Source organism: Herpailurus yagouaroundi, unplaced genomic scaffold (genome assembly GCF_014898765.1).
Source record: "Herpailurus yagouaroundi ecotype Mexico unplaced genomic scaffold, PumYag 213, whole genome shotgun sequence".
In the NCBI taxonomy this organism is placed as follows: Eukaryota; Metazoa; Chordata; class Mammalia; order Carnivora; family Felidae; genus Herpailurus; species Herpailurus yagouaroundi.
Window position 1 is genome coordinate 13,723,737 of NW_024412444.1, and position 24,220 is coordinate 13,747,956.

General features: G+C 45.7%; 1 protein-coding gene across 1 annotated transcript in view; it reads right to left on the reverse strand.

Annotated features, from left to right (window-relative positions):
* The window catches only part of CACNA2D3 (calcium voltage-gated channel auxiliary subunit alpha2delta 3), an 864,056-nt gene that overhangs the window by 396,008 nt on the left and 443,828 nt on the right, over positions 1-24,220 (reverse strand). The window contains exons 11-12 of the mRNA XM_040454466.1: positions 9,587-9,676; positions 730-843 (exon numbers count right to left, since the gene is read on the reverse strand). Coding sequence (XP_040310400.1) covers positions 730-843; positions 9,587-9,676 — 204 coding nt within the window. The remainder of the gene's footprint in view (positions 1-729; positions 844-9,586; positions 9,677-24,220) is intronic.

A 24,220-nucleotide genomic window follows, 5' to 3' on the forward strand; every position in this document is an offset into this window, starting at 1 on the left:
AAAACATGGATTACCACACCACATCCTTAGAAATCTTGATTCTGTAGGCATGAGATAGAGTACAAGTATCCAGAATTTAAAAGATCTCCCCAGGGAATTCAAACTGGCTAACAGCTTGAGGAATCTCTGGGTTTTGGCACTCAGACACACCAAAAACATCAACATCCATCATGGGCACCCTAACATATGGGTTCAGCAGATAAATAAACGTCAACTTGGAAAGCAAAGAAGGAATTAGAACAGTGTACAAGCTTTGACAAGGATGGGGAACAGCCCTGGTAGATGGAGAGAAGCTTCTGGGTGGTAATGAGGGTAATGAGGGTGGTGAACGAGGAGCTAGAGAAATACAGAAACACACAAGAGAGGACTGGGTGGCCGCCATGGCCAACTTCACCATCTATAGATGCAGGACTCACCAAGCAGTTCTGGGTCCACGGAAAACAAAGGTGCTGCCCACTATGGACAAAGCACGCTTCACAGTGAGTCTTTTCACTGAACACGCTGAATGTGTCTTTACAGGTTTCTTCTCTCCTCCAAAAAAGTGTTTTCATTTTGAAAACAAGGAAAGCTATAGTATTTGGCTTGGTCAACCAAAAACTACAAGCCTGAGAAACAGTAGTCTTTATGAGATTCAGTCCAGATGGGGCACCTACCCCTGGACAACCTGGGGGTTACAGCACAACACAGATTCTCCATGGACCACGCTGCATGGCATCAGCACCAACTCACCTTCCGATCTGGCCAGTTGTACTTCGCAAAGATAGTGTCATAGGTGTCCACTGCCCCGTCGGTGATGAGCATGATGGCCTGGCTGCAGACGCTGCCTTGCCCAGTATGGTTGAACTGCGGAAGAAAGAAGTTCAGACTAAAAAACACATCAGAGTTCTGTACATCCGTGAGACTTGAGAGGCATGAGGGCTTGGGCTTGGGAAGCCTCTCAAAACAAGAGCTCGTTCTACTTCACCAAAACACAACCTACACCATAAGCTTCTCCCCACACATTCACCATATTTGCTTTGACAAACTGGAACTAAATCCAGACAGCAGAGAGGATTTCTGAAAAACACACGCAGGGTGGGAAGTGAGGTTCGAGGACACATAACCTCTCTTACCTTCAAGCACAGATACTGCCTCATGATACAAGCCCCAAAGGCACTGGCACAGTCACTCTTTAGGAACACTTGACATGGGCAGAGCATACGTGGCTGGCAACATCTCTTTTAAAACCTGAATGAATCTGGCTTGATGGGTACGGACTGCACTATATAGTAAAATCAAGGAGGTTTTGGACACATAAAGTCAGAAACAGGCCAATTCAAACTAGAAGCCTAGGCATCCTTTTGTTAGGGTTCGTTTTAAATACATATTTGTTAGGGGTGCCTGGGTGGCTCAGTCGGTTGAGCATCCGACTTCAGCTCAGGTCATGATCTCACGGTTTATGGGTTCAAGCCCTGCGTCAGGCTGTGTGCTTACAGCTCGGAGCCTGGAGCCTGCTTCAGATTCTGTATCTCCCTCTCTCTGCCCTTCCCCCGCTCATACTCATTCTCTCTCACTTTCTCAAAAATAAATAAATTAATTAAAAAAAACTTTAAATATGTATTTGTTAGCAGGTAACATTACATGTTAGTTTATTACATATTTATTTTGTCACATATTAGTTTATTAACATATTATGTATAGCAGGCTGAAATTCTAAGACTATGCCCACTGGTGTGTAAGACCCTAAATTTCTTCAACTTTCAGTTTTACATGGCATTATAAAAGCTCCCAGTCTTTGTGAGTGGTAGACAGGGTGACCAGACTGGTTACCAGAGCTTAGTGTCCTTTCCTTGAATCAGGGTTGAAGAACTCCCTTAATGATTGCTATCAATGCTACAATTCAAAGCAACACCATGTCCGTTAAATACCCTATAATTCCATGACAATGCCGAGGCATGAAAATATACAAAAAGTCTTTAAATATACAAAAATATACAAATGTATACAAATATACAAAAAGTCTTTAATTTTCAGTAGTGAAAACTCCCACCATTATAGTTGGTGAAATGTATTCATTAATTCTAAATTATTTACTAGTGCCCACACAGAGCTGGGGCTGAAACATATAAAAATCCCCTCCCTTGTGTAGTTTGTATTCTATGTGGGGAGACATATAAAAACAAAGTAAAAAGTAAATTTTGTTGTATGTTGTGTGATAACAGCAATGCTAAGAAACAAAAAAAGAGAAAAGAAAGCAAAGTGGGGGGACAGGAAATGGGGAGGGGGCAGCTTTAGAAAAAATAGGGAAGACCTCACCAAGAAGGTGATGTATGAGTAGCACCTGGAGGGGGGAGTACCTGTGGGGGGGGGGGCGTCTCAAAGAGGGCAAAGAGCATGTGCAAAGGCACTGAGTGGGCATGTTTGATCTGTTGACCATGGCACTGGGGAAGGATGGAGACTGGTCTTAGATTTGCTGCTGGTTCCTGGTGAGCCAGAGAGCTAATAAAACACTCAAGTTGAATGTTTAATGTCTAGTCTCTGTGCACTTAGAATTCTCATGTGGAGACTGAAGTTGTGATTAGAGAAAACTATAACTAGCTGGATGAATAAATGGGTAGAAGGATGAATGAAAGGAGGGATGGATAGAAGGATGATGGATGGATAGAAGAATGGATGGAGGGAGGGATGAATGAATGGATAGATGGATAGATGGATGGATGGAGGGAGGAAGGGATGGATGGATGGATGGATGGATGGATAGAGAGATGGAGGGAGGGTTGGAGATGGATAGATGGATGGATAGAAGGATGGAGGGAAGGATGGATGGATGGAGAGGGATGGATGGAAGGATCAAAGGAAGGAAAGGAGCGAGGGAAATGGGAGGGAAGGAAGGAGGGAAGAGAAGGAAGGAAGGAAGGAAGGAAGGAAGGAAGGAAGGAAGGAAGGAAGGAAGGAAAGATGGACAGAAAGAATTTCTTGGGGCCATATTGGGATAGAGCAAAGCCACCTAAAACATACATGGACTGCCATAGTATAGTGAAAAGCACTTAATTCCACCCCAGCACCACAAGCCATGTGCCTGCAGTAAGTTTTCATGTCAGAGTATCCTTTTCTTCATTTATAAAATGAGACTACCATGCGTTGTTACAACGCAGGTTAAATGTTCATTATATGGCAGGCAACAAGTATTAACTTACTTAATCTTGACTAGCCTCTGAGGTAGGTACTATCATCATCACCACTTTACAGGTAGGGAAATTGAGGCACAGAGAGATGAGTTAACTTGCCCAAGGTCACACAGCTACCCTCTGTAGTGGCCAGGATATAAATCCAGGCACTCCAGCTCCAGAACCTACTCCCAGATTCAGCGTACTCTATGGCCTCCCAGTAAAGAGATGAAGGTCCTTGAGGAGATGGAGATACATGGCTCCATAAGCACTCATCTCCTTCACCTGCTTCTTCCTCCCTCCACTCTTTCTAGAATTCTAGGGCCACATGACAGACATCAGGTCCTCCACTCTGAGAGTGAATGAGTGCTCCTCAAATTTTGTGCCTTAGGTTCACTTTAGTCCTGGCCCTGGAAGCCACTCCTGCAACTCAGACCAGACCAATGCCCTTGAATTAATGAGCATACATGGCCCATGATGGAATATCACAGAAATTCTCAGGTAGGTACTAATACTTGGGAACTAAAGCCATCACACATAGCTATGGTTCTAGTGTCTTTATCAATATAACTAACTATTCCAGAGCTCTCTTGCTTAGGAAGATAAAAATTGCAAATAACTTTTTTTCTTATTCCAGGAACGTCTTGAAAGGCCCATCAACTCCTCAGTAGGAACTGTCACAGGACAATTTGTACCCTAAGACTCTTGGGGAAAACACTAACCTCAAAATCTTCTCTCTGCTGCATCCACCAAGTCTAAACTAGAATATTAGGATTCTCACCCAGTCTTAACCAAGCCTCTTCCTTCCCCTCTACTCTGAAAGACCCACATTCAACCAGACTTCATAGTCTCCAGTACATGACTTTGTCCCTTCCACTTTGGGACATTACTAACATTCTATGGTCATAGTGCATTTTCTTCCTTACTGCAGTAAGAAGAAACATCTCTGCAGTCTTGCCCTATCAACAAGTTGTTCTGGAAATGTTTTGGGGAGCCTGCATTCAACATTGTCTTCAAATCACTGAATAAAGCCGGCAGCGGACCACTGAATAAAGGTGATCTATGCTTCAGTTCAAACAAGGCTGGAGTTCACCCTGGGCCTGTTGTTCATGCAACTCATTCGAAAACATCCCGGAAAAACACTCTCCCAAACAAAAGGCAAAAAAGAGTGGGAAATGAAGCTATCTGAATGATGCAGACTGGAAGACAGGGCTGCCCTGAGCTGTTTATTTAAAAACATCACTTTCCTCTCTGGCTGAGCCCCTGGTATTCTCTGCAGCAATCTGCAGTTGGAGAATTTTGAAGAATGCAATTAACTTCAAATGCTTTGATGAGTAATATCTCTTCTCTGCATATTTGTCTAGAACTTTTTTTTTTGAATAGCGGGAGTGATGAAAGTGTTTTCCATAATAATAACAATGACAAGGGCCTGATGAGGAACTACAATTAGCTCAGTGATTCATCAGTTAGCAGCGAAAATTTCAATGCATCCTGACATTTAGAGCATTTGGTTGTGATTAACAGCCTTTGAAATGTCACCGAATTTTATTTAATTGGCTAAGAAAAATTTTTAAAAGGTAATCACTGCAAAGATCATATTCATCGCCAAAAACGGTAATTGCGGGTGTCACATGACAAGGTAGATGCTAACTACTGTAGCAAACTGGCTCTGTGTTCTTACAGAAACTAATGAATGCAGCAGAGATCAATAGCTGGAAGAGTCTTAGAAGTTTATTTGAATGCTCCTTTCAAAGTCCTTTGTGCAACAACTGCAAGCCTTTAAGTCACCCGAGCAAATACTGACACTGAAATGCAGGTAATTGCAAAACAGAATTAACTTCATCTAGTAATCCCTGAACCACTCTGAGCCCGGTCACAATCACAATTTCAAGTGTGTGTGTGTGTGTGTGTGTGTGTGTGTGTGTGTGTGTGTGCGCGCGCGCGCATGTGTGAGGGAGAGAGACGGACACAAAGACAAACACACACAGAATGTGTGTCTGTGTAACTGAGAAATAACTCTTTGTTTCTATTGGCCTGCAAGGGCAGGCATCATGCACAGGAGAGAATTACATCACTTAAAGGTCATACTGATGAAGTGGAAAACAGCGAAAGAAAGCTTCACTTTCATGGGAGATTAACCAGCTCTGTGTTTCTCAAAATGTTTGGCTATTTAAAAGCCTAGCAGCTAGAGACAGGATGGAAATGTTTCTCTCTCTGAGATAAATGTGCACTCAAAATATGGTGCCAACTGTCAACCAATCTCTTATCAGGGACATTTTGTAACATTTCTGGTCCTTCCATTTCTTGCTATCCAGAATTTACACTGGACCCATTAGGTTTTCTAACTGGCCAGACCCCAGAGGGTTTTTACAGGTGAAGGAAGAACAGAGATGTGTGAAAGATTTCCCTGGTTCACAAATACTTATGTGAATGAAGGAAAGAAATCCACCGTGTGTTGGTGATTTTTCTGGACCTGAGAGGTGCTGGGAGGTTAATAGACCCTGCTGGAGTATAAGACACATTATGCCTGAAGGTGTGCTTGGTGAGCTGTGACTTCTATAAGATTCTAACCCTGAGGTTCTGATATGATATAAAGAGTTCTTGAGTCAATAAGTTTGAGAACTGGTATAAATACATTTTTAAAAGGTCTGTTCCCTGGAGGACTTTGAAGACCTTGAATATGCACAGGTGTGTTGTGAGTCTCTGGGACAGGAGGATGGCATCTCCCCACCTCGACAACACCCGGGGTAGAGTATCCTGGCAGACCAGCATCGGCTGGGCATGCAGTGGGAAACACTGGCTTGGAAGTGTTTGGGAACAAAACTGGTAAGTGGACAGGGTGGGGAGAGAGAAGTTACCAGGGCAAGAGAAAGGAAAGAAGGGAAGATAAAGGGAAGTGGACATTCCCAAGGACGTGGGCAGGAAGTAAGACCAAAGCATCAAGAGCTCCGGCTGCCTCTAGAAGCCACAGGCAGCCTGGCAAGAGTTGAGGCTGCCCAGTGACTCCATGGTCATAGACATGACACTTCCCAGCCACCCCAGCCCTGCTGGAAGGGAGGCAGGTACTGCTTCATTGTGCTGAATCCTCAACCCTGGTCCACCAGGGCCAGCTTCATGGGTATATCATGTGCACAGGGCCCGCACTCGGGGCAACCCTCTGCTGTCACTCTCTTAAGATTCTTAATGCTTCTGAACATTTTCATTTTCATTTTCATTTTTTCTGAGTATTTTTAATTTTTAAAAAATGTTTATTTATTTTTGAGAGAAAGACAGAGAGTGAGTGAGGGAGGGGCAGAGAGAGAGACACACACAGAACCTGAAGCAGGCTCCAGGCTCTGAGCTGTCAGCACAGAGCCAGACGCAGGCCTTGAACCCACGAACTGTGAGATCATGACCTGAGTCGAAGTCCAATGCTTAACTGACTGAGCCACCCAGATGCCCCTTTTCTGAGTATTTTCATTTTGCACTGGGCTTCACAAGTTATGGGTCTATTCCTATCCCCATTTTACAGATGAGGATAATAAAGGTGAGGCAAAGCAGAGTTTTCTCAAGGCTTCACAGCAAGCTCTGACCAAGTCAGGCTTCTCAGCCCAACCTGCCTGACTCCAGAGGCCACAAACTTCACATGACAAGCATTCCCTAACTCTTGCTCCTTCACCACTTCTGCCAAAGAGCCAGAAAACAGAAATTCACAGCAGGACACATTTCCAAACAAGGGATTCACGAGTTCGGAGTGCCTCCCCCTGCTCTAGACACTAGGCTTTTGAGATAAAAAGAGAACCAATTTTATAATTGTGACAAATCCTTTCAATATGACTTTCTAGAAAGAAGCCCTGAGACGGTACCTATCCAGGGTTCAAATCAGAATTTAAAGATGTAGCTTGGCCCCCTGCTCTGACCAGCTACGTTCGCAAATTATTAGTAAGCTGTGAAGAGGGCTGTGCTGTCCCAAACACTGAGCCTTACACAAATGTGAATTATCTGCAGTCAGCAGTCTCGTGCAGCCAGGTGGGAGGGAAGAGCCGAGGGCGATTATGTGGCACCTTCCCTCCTTATCTCTCCCTCCTCTGCAGTCCCAGCACAGGCTCAGGACCGAAATCTCAATGGCCTTCTGTGTGCCAGTGGATATTATTGGTAAAAGAAAGTCTAGAATTAGGGCTCGAGAGGCTAGTGTAGCTGAGTGAGAAAGATTCCAGTTTTTGAGCTGGGCACAACTGAGCACCAGGATGAGCCGTGTGATGTTGGGTGGGTGATCCTATGCAAACCCACACCCGGGGCCCCACCGAGCGGCCTGAAGACTCGGTGCAGAGGGGCTTCTGGGCCCCTGGCTGGTCTCCCAGCTCCTGCAACAGCTTAATGTAACTGCTGCTCCATTTAGGGCTTGTTTGCCCTCAGTTCCGCCCCGTGACTTTCCCTGCATTCCACACTTTCCCGGCTCCCCAAGAGTTTGGACAAGGCTCATCCAAAGGAGAACACTAGAAGATAAGCCAACGCTTTTCTAAGCCATCTCTCCCTTTCTTCTGATCTGGGGGCCTGGGTGCTTTCTGGCAACAGCTGCACCTCTTCCAAGGTACCAGCTGCCACAGGACAGGCCTCCCCCTGTGACTCCGGCTTTTCCCAGGCAGCCCTCCATGGCCCCATTCCCATCTAGATGGCCACTAGGAGGAGGCTCCAACGGCGTCCCTTGCTCCTGTTTTCCCCCCTACCCTAGAGAGGAGCTGCTTCCTGCTGCTGCCCATCTGAGGATGGTTTCACTCTCTGGTTTCTGAGCTTTTCCATACCCTATGCAACCAATTCCCTGAAGTAAATCCCTGCTGTTTGAAACACCTAGAGTGATTGCTATTTTTCTGCTTCTTAACATCTTAACCTACCTCCCTGGTCCAAGCCACCAGTTATGCATCACCCAGATAACTTAATGGCTCCCAGCTATTGTCTTTGTTTCTCAATACAGCAGCCAGAGAAATACTGCTAAAACTCAAGCAGGTCATGTCATTCTCTGCTCAGACTCCAGTGACTTTCCATCCCACACAGAGCAAGAGCCAAAGTCCACCTCCCCCCCCCGCCAGAGTCTGGAGGGCTCCATGGGGTCTGGCCCCTGCTACCTCCATGATCTCATTCCCTTGCACTCTCTTTCTCCCCCGCTCTGCTCCTCACACTGGTCTCTTATGGTAACTATGCCAAGCATCACTGCCTTAGGTCTTTTGTACTCTGTCCTCTTGCTGGCAACTTCTGAAGTGACTGTTCCCTCACTTCCTTAAGGTGTCTACTCCAACCAAGGTCACCTAATCAGAGAGATCTTTCCTGACCTCATTGTATAAAGCAGCAAGTCCTTACTATGCTGGCACAATGGGGCTCTCCATAGGCACTTCATCTGTCTTTTCCCATTAGACCTGAGGTCAGCAAACTTCTTCTGCAAAGTGCACACAGTAAATATTTTAGGTTTTACAGACCATATGGTCTCTATGGCTAATCAACTCTGTCACTGTAATGCAAAAATAGCCATAGAAGGTACATAGTCAGGTGAGCATGAATGCATTCCAATGAAACAATATTTACCAAAAGAAGATGCAGGCTGGATTTGGCTCACGGGCCATAATTACCCAACCTTTACACTAGTCCATTAAGGCAAACCCTTTGTGCAGTCTGTTCTCTGGTGCATTCCCAGTGTCTGATATTAAAAAACACACAACACATACTAGTTACATAAATGATACAGAACCTGCATTGATAAAGATTGCCATTATTTTCCTACTACTCTCCCAGAGTGATAAGAACACAAAAGTCACATGTTCTTCTAGCTTAACACAATTGGATTGGAGGGGCAGAAGCCCCAGCCCAGCACTCCCCAAAGTTTTTCATGGAATGTTAACAGGTGCTACCTGGAAAACTGATTCTTGTTCCAAGAAGTGTGGGAAACGGTTCAGTGGCATTCTTTCCTGTAGTACCTACTGGAACTTTGATTATGTGACTGTGTATTAGGAATCTCCAAGGGGCTGGAAGAAAGGCAGGGACGGGTACGGCACTCCCTAAGCATACTGCACAGAGAAAGTTTTTCTTCTGCTAACCATCACCACAAGCAGGGATTCAGTATGAAACACAATGAGGGATGAGTCTACTCTATGAAGAAACTGAAAGTTTCTGAGGCAAAATCTGCACTGGAAGGTATTTAAGTGTTGGTGGTCCCAGAGCCAACAAGCATGGCAGGTGAGTGCCTTGATCAGAGGGCATTTTACACTCTGCTCAGCCTCACTGGCTGGACCTGGGTCCCCAGAGGACCCGAATAGCCAGCCTCACCCTCCCATCTGATACCTCTGGATGCCACTCAATGACAGCAGGAGCTAACTACTGTTAGCATTATTTGCTGGTCCACGATCGAACAATTTTAAAAAAATCCATCTATTCTCCTGGACAGAAGAGAGGCAAGTCAAAGAGGAGCTTACATCACTGAGAATGTTGAAGGCCTCATTCAGAGCTATGTCCAGCATTCCAATTCCTTTGGCAAACAGCTTGTCCAGATGCTCCCTGAAGTGCTGAAACGACAAAGTAGAAAATTCATTAGCGTCCATATGGTTACGTGATGCCAACCTTGGGCGCACACCAGGACCAGTGCATCCCAGGCCCAAATGGCCATAGTGTGTTCTTCTTCCCTTCAGAATTCAAAACATAAGAACTTATTCAATATAAAATTTACCTGCCATATGCATTTTTAGCTGTGATCACATTCTAGGGAAAGAATTCATTTAATTCTGGTGAAAAGTACTTAATTTATCTAAAATTCCTTCTTTCCTTTCCAGTTTCATCTCTCAAAACTTACTTTATCCTCTTCTACCCTCAATTTTTCCACTTCTGATCACTTCTGAGACTGTGTACATGCTCTCCTCACTGGGAATCCACTCTCCATCCATTTCCTGGCTCCCCTGCCACACCTGGTCCCATCGACTTTGGAGACCTCACCGCCTTCCTGCCTTGGAAAATTTCCTAGACCCCCCATCTCTGACAGTGACTTAGCATGCTTCCTTAGTGGTGGGGGGGCTGGGTGGCTCAGTTGGTTAAGCGTCTGACTTCGGCTCAGGTCATGATCTCATGGCTTGTGGGTTTGAGCCCCACATCAGGCTCTGTGCTAACAACTCAGAGCCTGGAGCCTGCTTCAGATTCTGTGTCTCCCTCTCTCTCTGTACCTCCCCCGCTTGTACTCTTTCTCAAACAATAAATAAACATTAAAAAAAAATTTAAAAAGAGAATGCTTCCTTAGCACCCCATGCTGCACCCCATGCTCAGATATACCTTTCACTTAGCACTCCAGGTATGTAACTGCCTAGTTAGATTCTGCCCCCACTCGAGACAATGATGTTCTGAGACCAGGCATGTCTTGTGGCCTACTCTATCTCCCATGAAGACCACATATCTGATACACAAAAGGTACTCAAACCATCTCTGAAGAGCAAGGATAAAGACTGGGTCATGAGGTAAGAATTGTGATTACGGCAAGAGAGACACAGGCTAGAAATCAGAAGAGATTCAAGGAATTCACAAAAAGGGACCAAGCCTCTTCAGAAACATCCCTAAGGCCCATCTGGCTATGTTGGATCGACAGAAACCCAGCATCAGCTGGAGAGGAAAGGGGGCAGAAGGAAGCAAGCCTGGAGCCCATTATGTTTCTGCTTCTCAACAAAGAGGCAAGAGCAGGTCCAGGCACGTGCTCAGGGCCACGTGAGCTTGTGGCATGTCCACTGACCCAAAGCCCGTGTCCACAGTACCATAGCTGCCTGGAATTATTTCCCAGTTGGCCTATTCCAAAACCACTTCTGTTCTACCGAAATGAATTGGGCTCTCCCCAAAGGCATCCACACCCTCGTCGGCTAAAGAAACTGGATGGAAGAGTCACCCGGGAGGGTGAGGGGCAGGAAGGGTGTGCTCACGGAAAATGTTTGCTGGTGATTTCCTGGCTGAGGAATGGCTTTCTTTCTCTTCCATGCCCTGGGACCCTTCAATGCCCCAAGAATTGCATCAGCATTCAGATATTGACACCAGCTCATGATGTGTCTGCCCAAGAACCCAAAAACTGATCACAGAATAAGAATAGATCATAGAGACGGATCTTAGGACATGCTGATGGTCTAAGATGCTATTCTCCCTAGGCCCCCACAGGAAGCATCAGGGGCCACTGGTCATGGGGGTGGCTGCAGATTTGCTGGAAAACTGGACTGGGAAGTTTTGGTGGGATCCTCACGATGGTTCAGCTTTAATGGCACCCAGACCTAACACAAATCAAGGCTGGATTTGAAGTTGGCTGCTCACCCTAGATATATTCACATAACCCATAAGACCCCCTCCCAGGTCCATCCTTTCCTCACAGCAATCATACTCTCATGCTCACCAGAGCATGGAGTCATGGAAATCTGCTTCATAATAGGTCCTTAGCAAATAACATGTAACTGCATCCTCACAGCAACCCTGTAAGTTTCCATCAACCCACTTTGTAGATGGGAAGAGTGAGGCTCAGCACTGTACCCAAATTCACACACCTCCTAGCTGCCTGGCCCAGGTTCTACCCAGGTCTGCTTCACCCATTCTAATGTCTCCTTCTCTCTGCTATACATTTGCTACTTTTATATATATATACACATATGTATACATATGTATATATGCCAGGTACTGGCCATGAGCTCTTAATCTCTACACCTGCACTACAGGTGAGTCTACAGGTAACCAAGTGGCTTGGGTGTTGGGGGAGAGGAATGCTGAGGGCCATGGACCCAGACAAACCACAGGGCCAGGAACCAAGACTTGTGCTTCTCTGTTCTTCCTGCTGGATGCCCAACGCCCAGCAGGATGCCAAGCACATGGCATGTCCTTCACAAGCACTGACTGTACAAATCCAGACAATTAACTGAATCTGAGGAAGCCCAGGTGTCCCTGGCTACACGTGAGCAGGAAGGGATCAAAACAGATCAGTCTGCCTTCTCCAAGAATGGCCGCCTATGGAAACCTGACTCGTAGGCGACTAATGTCCACCAGGAACGACTTAGGCTCAGCAGGCATCACCTCAGGGTGGTCCCCACACACCCTACAGGACGCAGAGCATCATGACACATGCCCATCACGCAGCTTGTAGAGAGGCTGGGCTTTAACCTGCCCTGGGTTCACATTGCTGTGGCTAGACCTTGCCTTCACAAGTTCATTCTATTCATCTGATGTCATTTCTGTCAACTGCATTTCATTGTGCTCGGCCACACAAGTTTACGCAGCATTGTTGTTTTTTTTAATAACAGAGCAACCCCGTTTAATTTTTCTTTAATCCATGTGCAACTGAACGTCATGTGCAGGAAGATTGCTTCAGACAATGGTTGCTTTTATTGTCAGACACTTAGGAGTAAAATGCAATAACATGTCACGGAATTCCCCTCAACCCAACTTTATAACAAGGTCCGTTCTGATTTTCTTTCTTTTTGGTACAAATCTAGTCCTTATATTACATGGAAAAAACATGTCCCCAGGTTAAGGGTTTCCAAACGACATCACAGATGAAGGACACTCCCTTTGTGTCTTTCCCTCTCATGTCCCTCATGTCTGGGCTCTGTTTTCTCCTGTTGTATACCTGGACCAAATCTGCTTCATCATCCTGGTCTTCCAATCTTCATTTAATCCTTGGCCCACCTGTCATTCTACACAAGGCCCTGAGGCCTTGCCTTCCAGGGAACTATCTCCAGTGATGTGGCTCCACTAAGAGCTACTATGGCAGTCAAGAGCTATAGGTAGCCATCTACATTAAATTTAAATAAAATTACCTAAAAATAAAAACTCAGTTGCTTGGGGTACCTAGGTGGCTCAGACGGTTAAGTGTCTGACTCTTGATTTTAGCTCACGTCATGATCTCACCATTGTAAGATCAAGTCCTGTGGTGGGGCTCCTCACTGAGCATGGAGCCTGCTTAAGATCCTCTCTCTCCTTCTGCCCCTCCCCTGCTCTCTCTCTCTCACCCCCATAAAAACAAACAAACAAACAAACAAAACTCCATTGCTCAGTCCCACCAGTCTCATTTCAAGTGCTCAACAGCCCCATGTGGCTAGTGGCTACTGCATTGGATAGTGATGATCAAAGAACATTTCCATCATTGCATAAAGTTCTACTGTACAGCACTCATCTGGAGACATTTGGGCAAGACTGGTCCTTTCTCCTCACCAAGCCACTGATCAAGAGTGAGTCAGAGGAAACTAAGGCTTATACCCACTGGATATGGGTGGTTTTTGCCCGTTCAACATCCATTCCCCTTCTTCCGATTTTCCTTCTCCACTAGTGCCTCATATCATTTGGGTGAGGTTAACATCTCTCTTCCTCCTTTCCAGATCAAAGGGTAAACCCATGTATCAGGCTTGACCAATTTGTGAATTCCATCCTGAATTCCATGAGGCACCATCAGGCATGGGCATATGACCCAATCCCTGGGCCTCTACTGAAATGTGGGGAAGAAAACTCTCTCCACTGAGACTACTGAGAGGTAGGGAAGAAGGCTGGGCTGCCAGCAACCATCAAGCCTCTGGGGAGGAAGAGCTCACCTGAAAAAAGGTAAAGCCAATGAGAAAAGAGCCCATAATGGAGGAAACAAGGCAGAATCATGTGGCTCGGGTTCCTAGAACCAGGCATGCCTAGCTTTTTCAGGTAAGTGAGCCAATAAATTTGGTTCTTTGCCTGACCAGATCTAGCTGGATTTGGGCCGCTTAACTGAAAGGAAAGGACCTTAATGACCACAACCATCACAATGACTCTGGCTGGGACACTGCTTCCAAAGCCCTGCCCTTGGATTACAATGATCCCCTTCATTTCCTGTCCCCAGCCTCCCGTTTTTAATCACTGGCATTACACTACACGATTTACCTATGTCCTGTGAGTACTCCTGCCAGACAGAGTCAGGCACTTCATAGCGCTCTCCTGGTGCACGTGGATTTAATGGCCACTGCTTTCACTACTCAAAACCTGGAGGAATTTGCTAAGGAGGAATCCTACCCACGTGCACTCCAAGGGCAGTGTCTGGTAGGGAAGGAAGGGGCCTGGCCGACTGCTCTGAAGCGTCTTCATCAATTCAGATTTTCTTTTCTCTGTCCTCAGCTGTGGTTGCTCTAAGATTCAAAATGTGTCATATTTAATGCAATCACATTATAATCACTGTATATAAGCAATTGGTATATAGAACCCATGGACTCCGGAAGAAAAAAAAACTGAACTGAAATTCAGGAGACTGAGTCCTAGTTCTGGTTGTACTATTTACCAGCTACAAGGCCCTGAGGCAAGTAGCTTTGGCTCTCAGGTCTCAGTTTTGCTCCCTGTGAAATGGGGATGAGAAAAGCCGCTGCATGGTGGGTGGAAGAGTGAGCTCGCACTGGTGCCTCCGAGTGGCAGGCAGAAGCAGGTGGCCTGAATTCCAAGTCCTACACTGCCACTCACCCTCCCTGAACACCTGAGGAAGACATCACCTTTATCTGGGCCTTCGACTCACTCTTTTTTTTTTCTTTTTAATGTTTACTTATTTTTGAGAGAGAGGGAGTGTGTGAGTGGGGGAGGGGCAGAGACAGGGGGGTGATACAGAGGCTCTGAAGTGGTCTCTATCCTGACAGAAGAGAGTCCAATGTGGGGCTCGAACTCATGAACCATGAGATCATGACCTGAGCCAAAGTCAGACACTTAACCCACTGAGCCACCCCGGCGCCCCCTTCAGCTCACCTCTCACGCAAGGGGTCTTGGGCTGACCTCCCCCTGATAATACAGGAAAGAAGTCATCTGAAAGAACAGTGATGACAGAAAAATGTGAGACTATCTCAATTTCACATTCACTAAAATAAATATGTGGGAAAAAAATCCTACAAAGCTTTATACTCCAAATGCCTTCGATGCCAACTTCCTGGTTTGCAGCGCTACCATCTAATGGGCCTTGGAAAACAACTTCTTTTTCCCTGTGAGGGCCAGGTTTGATTACATGGAGAAAGACATGTGGTTGATTTCACCAACACCGAGATCCGAATGCCTTCCAGAGCCAGCTACGGAGAACAGAAGGTTCAAGAGTGCCCAAGCCAGGAAGACATGCCACAACGGCGTGCCAGAAGGTGGCCAGTTTTCGTTATTTTTCTAATTAAAGTAAACAATTTATTGGAAATGGTGACAGTTCCACTTTATTATTAAACTTCAGTGAAGGAGGAGGAGGGTGGCTCTTTATCTTTGCTCCACGCACTCAGGCAGCATATGCTGCTGCTGCGCGGGAAAAGGCCTCGCTTCCAAAGCAATTAGTACAGCTTTATGCCTGGGGAGATAACCAAGAGCCCCACAGCCTCCCGCGCCTGAGTGCCAGCAGGCCCAGCAGGGCTGCTTATCTCCGTGAAACAGTCACAACATCCAGGCCAGCAGAGGGTCCTGGAGCAATAATCCTCTCCCTCCACCAGCATTTGATTTAGTTGAATCAATACTATAGTGCTCTCTGTGATACAGCAATCATGTTTTTCCTGTCTACATAATTATAACAAATGCTTGAGTCCTCCCAATTAAAAGCAGGGGACTGATATGACAAATGGACATGAGGAGACAAAACCATCCCCCATCCACAGAGCTGGGGGTCTGGGCTAGGGGGACTTAGGGGGAAGGCTAACAGCCACCAGTCCACAATGCCCATCAAAGTCACTGGCATTCAGCAGACCTGAATTATACACCCACTAGGTGTGGAGGAGGTCACTGCAGCACCCCTGCCATGGCTTTGAAATTGCCTCACCCAAGTCCTCCAATGGCAGCCAACATTGGCCCAATGACAACCGTATGCTGGGCACCAGGTGTTTTGCATGCATTATTTCGCCTGATCCCCCTAATGACTCTAAACGGTACTATCAGGTTCCTGTTGTACATATCAGCAAATGGAGTCCCAAAAAGTGAAATGTTTGCCCGGGATAGCAGAGCAAGTATGAGGAAAGGGAGCCTCAAAATGTGAAGCCCCATACCCAAAACCCTGTGCAACACAACCCCTCCCAACACTGAGAGCTCAGCTCCCTACATCCCTGACAAAGTACAGTCCTCAGGGGTGGACAGAGTCTATAGGGTCATGTGCAAAGCCACGATCCCATTCAGGGATGGCTTCATGGGCATGTGACCTAGGCAGCCACACAGGGCCCCCTGCTTGGTTTAATGCTTTGCCATCACTGTCTTGAAATTCTTAATAATTTTACTTTTGAATTTGCGACTTGTAAATGAAATCCCATGGACTAAGAGCATGCGTGTGAAGAGAGCAGGTATAGGAAGCATGTGCGTGTCCGCTGTTCCTCGCTGCCCATTCACACCTAGCATCCATAATGACCGGGGGCCCAGAATCCTGGGGGACAGCTATAGTACAGGCCTTTATCAAACATGCTTGGCTTTATTAGGTCACTTAGCACAGCGCTGTCAGGTAGCTTAGGGTACATGTTTATTGACAAACTAAAATTAAGAAGCTAAAAGTGAAGGTACCCTGTACAGGGTCTTCCACTGTCAGTTTTAGCAGTAATAGACACGGTACCCCTTGCCTTCTAAAATAGGGACGTAGCTCACGTCAGTCAAGTCAGCCTGAACAGACAAGCAAAGCCTGTTGCATTCTTTTTTTTTTTTTTTAACATTTATTTATTTTTGAAACAGAGAGAGACAGAGCATGAGCAGGGGAGGGTCAGAGAGAGAGGGAGACACAGAATCCGAAACAGGCTCCAGGCTCTGAGCTGTCAGCCCAGAGCCTGATGCGGGGCTCAACCTCATGGACCGCGAGATCATGACCTGAGCCGAAGTCAGACGCCCAACCGACTGAGCCACCCAGGCACCCCAAGACTGTTGCATTCTGATGTCAGAGTCCTCATTGACATCTCTGTGGTCCACTGCCACTGAGCTCTGAGCGCAAACCACAGAAGCCTGTTGGTCAGAGACCCAGAGACACCTGACTTCTGACCTGACTAGGATACTAGACCACATGATGATTTAGTATAAATATGGACTCTTCATCCTAATATAATTCCTCCTGACAACACCCTTTCAACTCCATCCCTGAGATGATCTTCCCAGGCTCCAGCTGAGGCTGAGAAATCCCGTGGCTGAATTACGACTGCATCTTTTGGGCACCCACACATCAGGGACCCAGGGCAGTGCCCACACAATATAGTTTACAGGAAAGGCACACATCCCGTGGCACTGCTACCCCAAAGCCCAGGCTCCAGTGAATCAGACTGTCATTTGATTCCAGCAGGGAAAGTAGACAGTGACATGGTGTTTCTCAAACATGAAAACAGAATGGCCCAAGAGGCTCGTGGTATTAAAGAGCAGGCCCAGATGTTTGCAATTTGGGGGAGAAAGTACAGATACTGAGAGAACCTTGTCTGAGCTGGTCCCGGTTTCTCCTTAATGTTGTCTATAACAAATTGAAGTGTCTGAAGATAGCAGCTGTTCAATGCTAATGCCGAATTGGAGACGAGAGATCTCCTGGATGTGAACAATGAACAGCATTTCAACATCATTTTGAGGGCAACAGCAGTATGTGTGCCAGGTGAGATGGCGGTGACGAGCCCAGAATTGGTGACTCTCTACAATCAGAAAACACCTGAGATGGAACAGGGGCCTGGAGCAAAGCCATCGGAGGCAAGGCTGTGTCCAGGACCACTCACTGCTGTACTGTGTCAGTTCACTGTCCTCTTTGTTAGGGTTCGAGGGAACCTGCTCAGGGCACCCCTGAGAGACTGAAGAGAGCCATAGCCCAAATGCTACTTGGACAGAAATATCTGCTTTGTGTCTCCATGCAGTACAATGGTGTGCGTATAAACAGCAGGCCTCACTCTTTGCATCTTTCTGACATTTCTGAAGGTCCAAGTTAATCCTCTATAAACTTAATGAAAACTTTGATTTGATTCAGCTTTGCTTCTTGGGGGAAGAATGCTTGCATCAGTTTCAGTGTGCAAGAGCAGACAGAAGTCACAGTGCCAGTTAATTCCAAACATGGTGCCAAGCTCCGTGGAAGCTTTGACTCTGAAGAGATGTGTATTTATAGTCAGCATCTAGGGAGAATGGAATGCAGATGTGGCCCCGGGGATGGCGAGGGCTCATCTTCACCAAACCGTCCCCTCCCTGTCAGGCTGACAGTCCCGTGCACACGGATGCAAAGTCACAGCCCAGAGTGGAAGCCGGTAGATGCCGAGAACACACATCTGGGGTCACCATGCAGGGGGTGGTGATGGATGTGCCCTGACCCACCCCAAGCTCGCCCGTTCAGCGATAGCAACATTCATTTCTGGAAGAGCCTGGCAACGACAATGTGGCCCCATGAGACAACTACATGAGAACTTTTTCTGTAGAATCACTTGGAAGATTTCCATAGTTTTGTAAAACTTATACTCAATTAAAGTGTATTTGTTTCAATGATTTCTGTAATTTGCCAAATTAATTACATATGGATATCAAACTTGTCTGATGGAAATCTGTGAATAAGCAAATACCCTGTATAGCATTGTGGCATATTTTTTAGGGATGTATCAACATTTGACCAGTCAGTCCCCTGCTGATGAAAATTTAGTTTTTCAGGGTCTTACTGTTTCAGACGTTACTATAGTAAATATCTAGTACACATACCATAGTGACACAATGCGTATGTATATAGTAATAGCAGTGTAACAACTCACAGAAAGGAAGTTATTAGGTCAATAATTTCTTCATTTATACCATGCAGGGTTACAACGAGAATTTAATGAGATAATCAGACAGAGTGCTTAATCCAGTCCAGCATATATACTAAGCAGTCAGTAAAGGTTAGGTTTTCCTAGTAGGGCACCGATGGCATTGTATTTTGAGGCTATGAAAGTATTTAAATCAAATTCTAAAAACAAAAACAAAGCCCCCCTACAAGTGTGCCTACAAGTGTGCAAAAGGAAAGTCATTGGCTCCTATCAGGGGAGGACCAGGAGCAAGGACTCAATGATGCACTCCAGGCTGGGTTCCTCTGTGTCTATCTCCTGGAACCACTGGGCTTCGTTCTGCCAGGTGGCTCTCAACCACACAGCTGTCTACATCACTGGTGTCACACTTTCCTGGCTCAGTCTGCCCAGTGGCCAGAGCTAAGGGTGCCAGATAAAAACAGAATGCCCAATCAACTTGGAATTTCAGAGAAGCAACAAATAATATGCTAGAAATGTATCTAATGTTTATCTGCAATTCAAAGTTAAGTGGGTTCCCTGTTTATCTGTTTTGCTAAATCTGGCACCATGACACCAGACCGATTTCCACAATATTTTTTAGCAGAAAAGTCCCCAGAAACACACTGATTAGCCCAGCTTAGGTTATGTGTCTGGGGCTGAGCCAATCAGGTGGCCAGAGAATGGGACCATTGACTTACCCAGGTCTGGATCATGCTCCCATTTCTGAACTTGAGGTTGTAGTAGCAAGAGCTGGGGAAAGTCCTACTTAAACTTCACCAAATGGGTTTGGTAAAGACGGAGGGATTTCACTGATAGGAGGGAGGAGGGGGTGCTGGACAGATAAGAACTGCAGCACAGTGAATGTATAATCAGCTGTGGGAGAGGTGCAGCCCTTCACTGGCTTAGGCCACATTCTCAACGTACTGACACAGCCAGGAAAGCAAAGACGTGTCCACACACGCACACGCGTGCACGCGCGCGCGCACACACACACAGTTTTCACGGTGAGCAAGGTCTTTACTCTGCAGCATATTGACAGGAAACACATGTAAAGAGGAGATAAGAAACAAATGGTAGCTTTTCCAGAGAAAATCACAATATGCCTCTAAAATGTTAAAGGGTTTCTAGAAAAAAGGTGGTCCTGCGAATGGTCCTGCGAATATCTCAGCAGAAAGAATGTCTGAGATAGAAGAAACGATATTACTGCTGATAACTAGTATTTATTGCGTGCTTTCCACACACCAGCCTTGGCTTGAGCACACACGAGTAGTGTGTCCTTCAAGCCTCATGGCAACCCCCACGAGATACTGCATTCTCATTACTCCCTTTTTACAAATGGAGAAACCGATTCAGATGGTTCACATCACTTGACAAGATCTCACAGCTAATAAATACAAGGGCTGAAATTGAAATCTAAGCATTCTGTCTTTAAAATATATATTTCCTCCCATCCCCCCAAAAAGTTTTTATTACAGTAATTTTTAATTGTCAACTCGTGGTGAATATTATTTTATCAGCATCCCACCACCACTTTCCTCTAACTCCCGTATGGTCTCCAAGATGGCCTCCAATGATCCTCCCCTCCTGATATTCACAGCCTCACGGGGGGGTCCTCCAGGGTTGCTGCTCTGGGATCCAGAGTTGGGCTCTGTGATCAAGAGAATACAGCAGTGATGATATGCCACCTGCAAGATTAGGCTGTAAATGACACCATGGCTTCTGTCATGGTTGCTTTCCCAATCTCTGTTGGATAATTCACTCTAGGGAGGCCAACTGCTTTGATGGAAAGAGGCCTATGGATTGCCCACTGAAACTGAAGCTTCCAACCAACAGCTATAAAAGAACTGAGATCTCTTCCCAACAGCCACATAAATGAGTTTAGAAGTAGATCTTCCATCCTAGTCAAGCCTTCAGATGATCACAGCCCTCAGCCGACACCCTGCATGCAACCTTGTGGGAGACCCCGAGCCACAACCATCCATCCTCCTGCATCCCTGACCCTCAGAAACTGTGTGAGACAATAAATGCTTCTTGTTTTAAGCCGTTAAATTTTGGGGTGATTTGTTCTACAACAACAGATCATCCAGATTATTGTGAAACATCCCAGACATCACATTATCTCATCTGTGAACATGTCAATATAGGTCTCTGAAAGAAAAGGACTTTTAAAGACAAAAGCCTAATAGTCATCCCACATTGTGCCAATCACAGCCACCGTTTGAATTAGGATCCAAATAAAGCCCCCACATTGTGCCTTGTTGAGGGGTTTCTTAAGTCTCTCATGCTAACTCCCTTCCTTATTTCTCTCACAGTTTTTCGTTAAAGGAACCAAGTTGTTTGTCATGAAGAGTGACTCAGAATCCACATTTCACTGATAACAATTCTCAGGTGTCATTTGACATGTTCCTCTGTCCCCTATATGTGAACTGGTGGTTACATTTAGAGGCTTGATCAGATTCAGGGCTGACCACTTATGGATGGATGGATATATTTACTTCATTTATGCTACTGTTACTTCCCTCAGACAAATGTCTGGTAGTCTTCTTGTGATGTTGACAGCCATTGATGCTCAATGCCTAGATTAGTTCACTAGGGGTCACATTTCAATTCTATCAACCCTCATCGTTTATTAAAAATTTCCAGAAATTTCTAGAAAGAAAAGGTTCCCTTCCTGCACTTTATTTTTATTTTGAGAGAGAGAGACAGCGAGCTGGGGAGAGGGACAGAGAGAGAATCTCAAGCAGGCTCCATGCTCAGTGCAGAGCTTGAGGTGGAGCTCGATCCCACGACCCTGGGATCATGACCTGAGCCCAAATCAAGATTTGGACACTCAACTGAAGGAGCCACCAGGCGCCCCACTTCTTGTACCATTTAGCTGACAGAGGAACCATTTGTAGAGGAATGTTGGATAAATGCTTGCTACTCTTCATTTTTTATTGGTTTCCAAAATAAATATTGGACCAATGGTGACCCTCTTTTTTTGGGTACTATTTTGAACGTGTGGTTTTGCTGCCTCTTATTTTTATTTTCAACATGGATTGTAACATACATCGTGTGTTTTGATCTGTTGCTAATTTTTTAAGGAGAGACTCCCAGTAAATCCATCTCTGGTCAGTGGAAGCGTCTTCCCTTTAGGGTTGCAACCAAGTCCTTTCACAAGAGTCGACAGCTTCCTGCTCTCACAATGGGCAATATGTGCCAGGTTAGTCTTGTTCATTTTCTGCCCTGAGCTAGAATCGGCCATTTCTTCAAGGAGCCCAATAAAACCCCCTTTGTAACCACTCACACTCCACAGCATCTGTGTTTTCCTTGGGTAACACCCGGGTAACGAGAGGGACGGAGGGACAGAAGAAAAAGCAAAAACGGGCTGACTGAAGAGTCAGAGAAGGAGCAGTCATGTGAGAAGCTCATGAAGGGCATAGAATGTGGGATGAATCTCACTCCAATAACATGGACAGCCCATGATTAAGAACCCTTGAAATGTCACATACTATACTTGATCAATTAATAAGCAAGAGCAGATCTGGTGTATAGACAGCAATCAGTAAGTAACACCAGTATATGCAAGAGTAACAAAAGCCATCAAGGAAAGGCTTACAGTAGTTTGATGCTACACAGCAGGAGCACTGAGGGAGGGCCCAGAGACAAGTTGACTAGGACATGAGAGTCACAGGTAGAGAAACAGCATGTGCCAAGATCCTGTGGCAGGACGAAACAGCGCACACTTAAATGATTGTAATAAACTCACTGAGCACAGAGAGGGAAAAGAAGCTTGGGCCTGGAGAGCCAGGAAGGAGCCAGACATGGTAGGAACTTGTAGGCAACATCCAGGACTGTTTTCAATGAATTATTAATTAGAGGCTGTTAAGGATCAGAACTCAGAGCTAAGATAGAATGACATAATATGGAACAAGAAGCCTTTCCCAAGGACTCCCAGATCAGCGGCAGGGGGGCCATGAGAGTAAACCAAAACACAGACCTCAAAGAAGAAGTGACAGAGGCCCAGGGCCATTCACACACTGAAAAACAAACTGCAGTAATCCACAGGAAATGGACACATGGATCCTCATCACAGGACGTGAGGTCAACACAGAGCTTTATAGATAACATGCATCTTCATATTCCAGGAAATTTAAGATTCAGTCACTGGCCAGGTGACCAAAAGAGCAGAAGAAATCTCTCCAGCAAAGAATTTTAAGACATGTGAATAAAGGAACTTTTTAGATTCACTGTCATTGTAAGATTAAATATCCAAGTTCTTTTTCCCAAAGAAAATGCCTCTTTTACAAATGTGCAGTCTACCTGACAGGTAAAAATGCAAATTAATAAACATGTATATTATAAGAAACCTTGTGGCTCAAAGTGACAGATCAACAGAATTATCAACTGTGCTAAATTCTACTACTTTGGTCTCTTTCCTGGGGACAGTCTCATAAGGTTCCTTATCTGTATCCACCTGTGCAGGTCACCCATGCTGCTCATCTTCATGTCCAGCCACGGAGGCACTGAGGCCACTGCCCGTGTCCACCAGCCACCGAGGATGCGGGGGCCCATCCTCAGCACACAGACGGCTGGTCTGAAGAAGGCAGGGTTGAATCATGTCCTACCTGCTGCTGGCATGCCAGTCACTTCAGCTGGCTCAAAAACGAGTTTCTCCGGGGGCGCCTGGGTGGCTCAGTCGGTTGGGCTTCCGACTTCAGCTTAGGTCATGATCTCACCGTCTGTGAGATCCCCGCATCGGGCTCTGTGCTGACAGCTCAGAGCCTGGAGCCTGCTTTGGATTCTGTGTCTCCCTCTCTCTCTGCCCCTCCCTCACTTGTGCTCTGTCTCTCTCTGTCTCTCAAAAATAAATAAATATTAAAAAAAATTAGTAATTAAAAAAAAAAAACAGGTTCCCCAAACTGAGGGTTGGTGGAGGGGGGGCTGGGGGGGTAGGTATGGGCTAAATGGGTGATGGGTACTAAGGGGGGCACTTGTTGGGATGAGCACCAGGTGTTATATGTCAGTGATGAATCACTAAATTCTATCCCTGAAATTATTATTATACTATATGTCAACTAACTTGGATTTAAATTTTTAAAAAGTAATTAATTAATTAAAAATTAAGAAAAACAAAAAGGTTCTCTCGTGGTAATCAGCCAACTGGGTGTCCTCAACCTGATTAGCTGGCCTCACCCCTTCCTGCAGCTGGTTGTCCTCCCTGGTTGTCAGAGCATTTTCTTGGTGCCCTGGAGGTTATGTGCTTCTCCTCCTGGTAGGCAGTAGGTTTGATGAGTTTAATTTAATCTCTACTCACCTCTAATTGAAATTAAAGGGACTCTACGAAGAAAATCATTATTCCCATCAGGTAGTGAAAAAAGCAAAGTATGCTAATCACCTGACATCTGGATACTGCGCTTC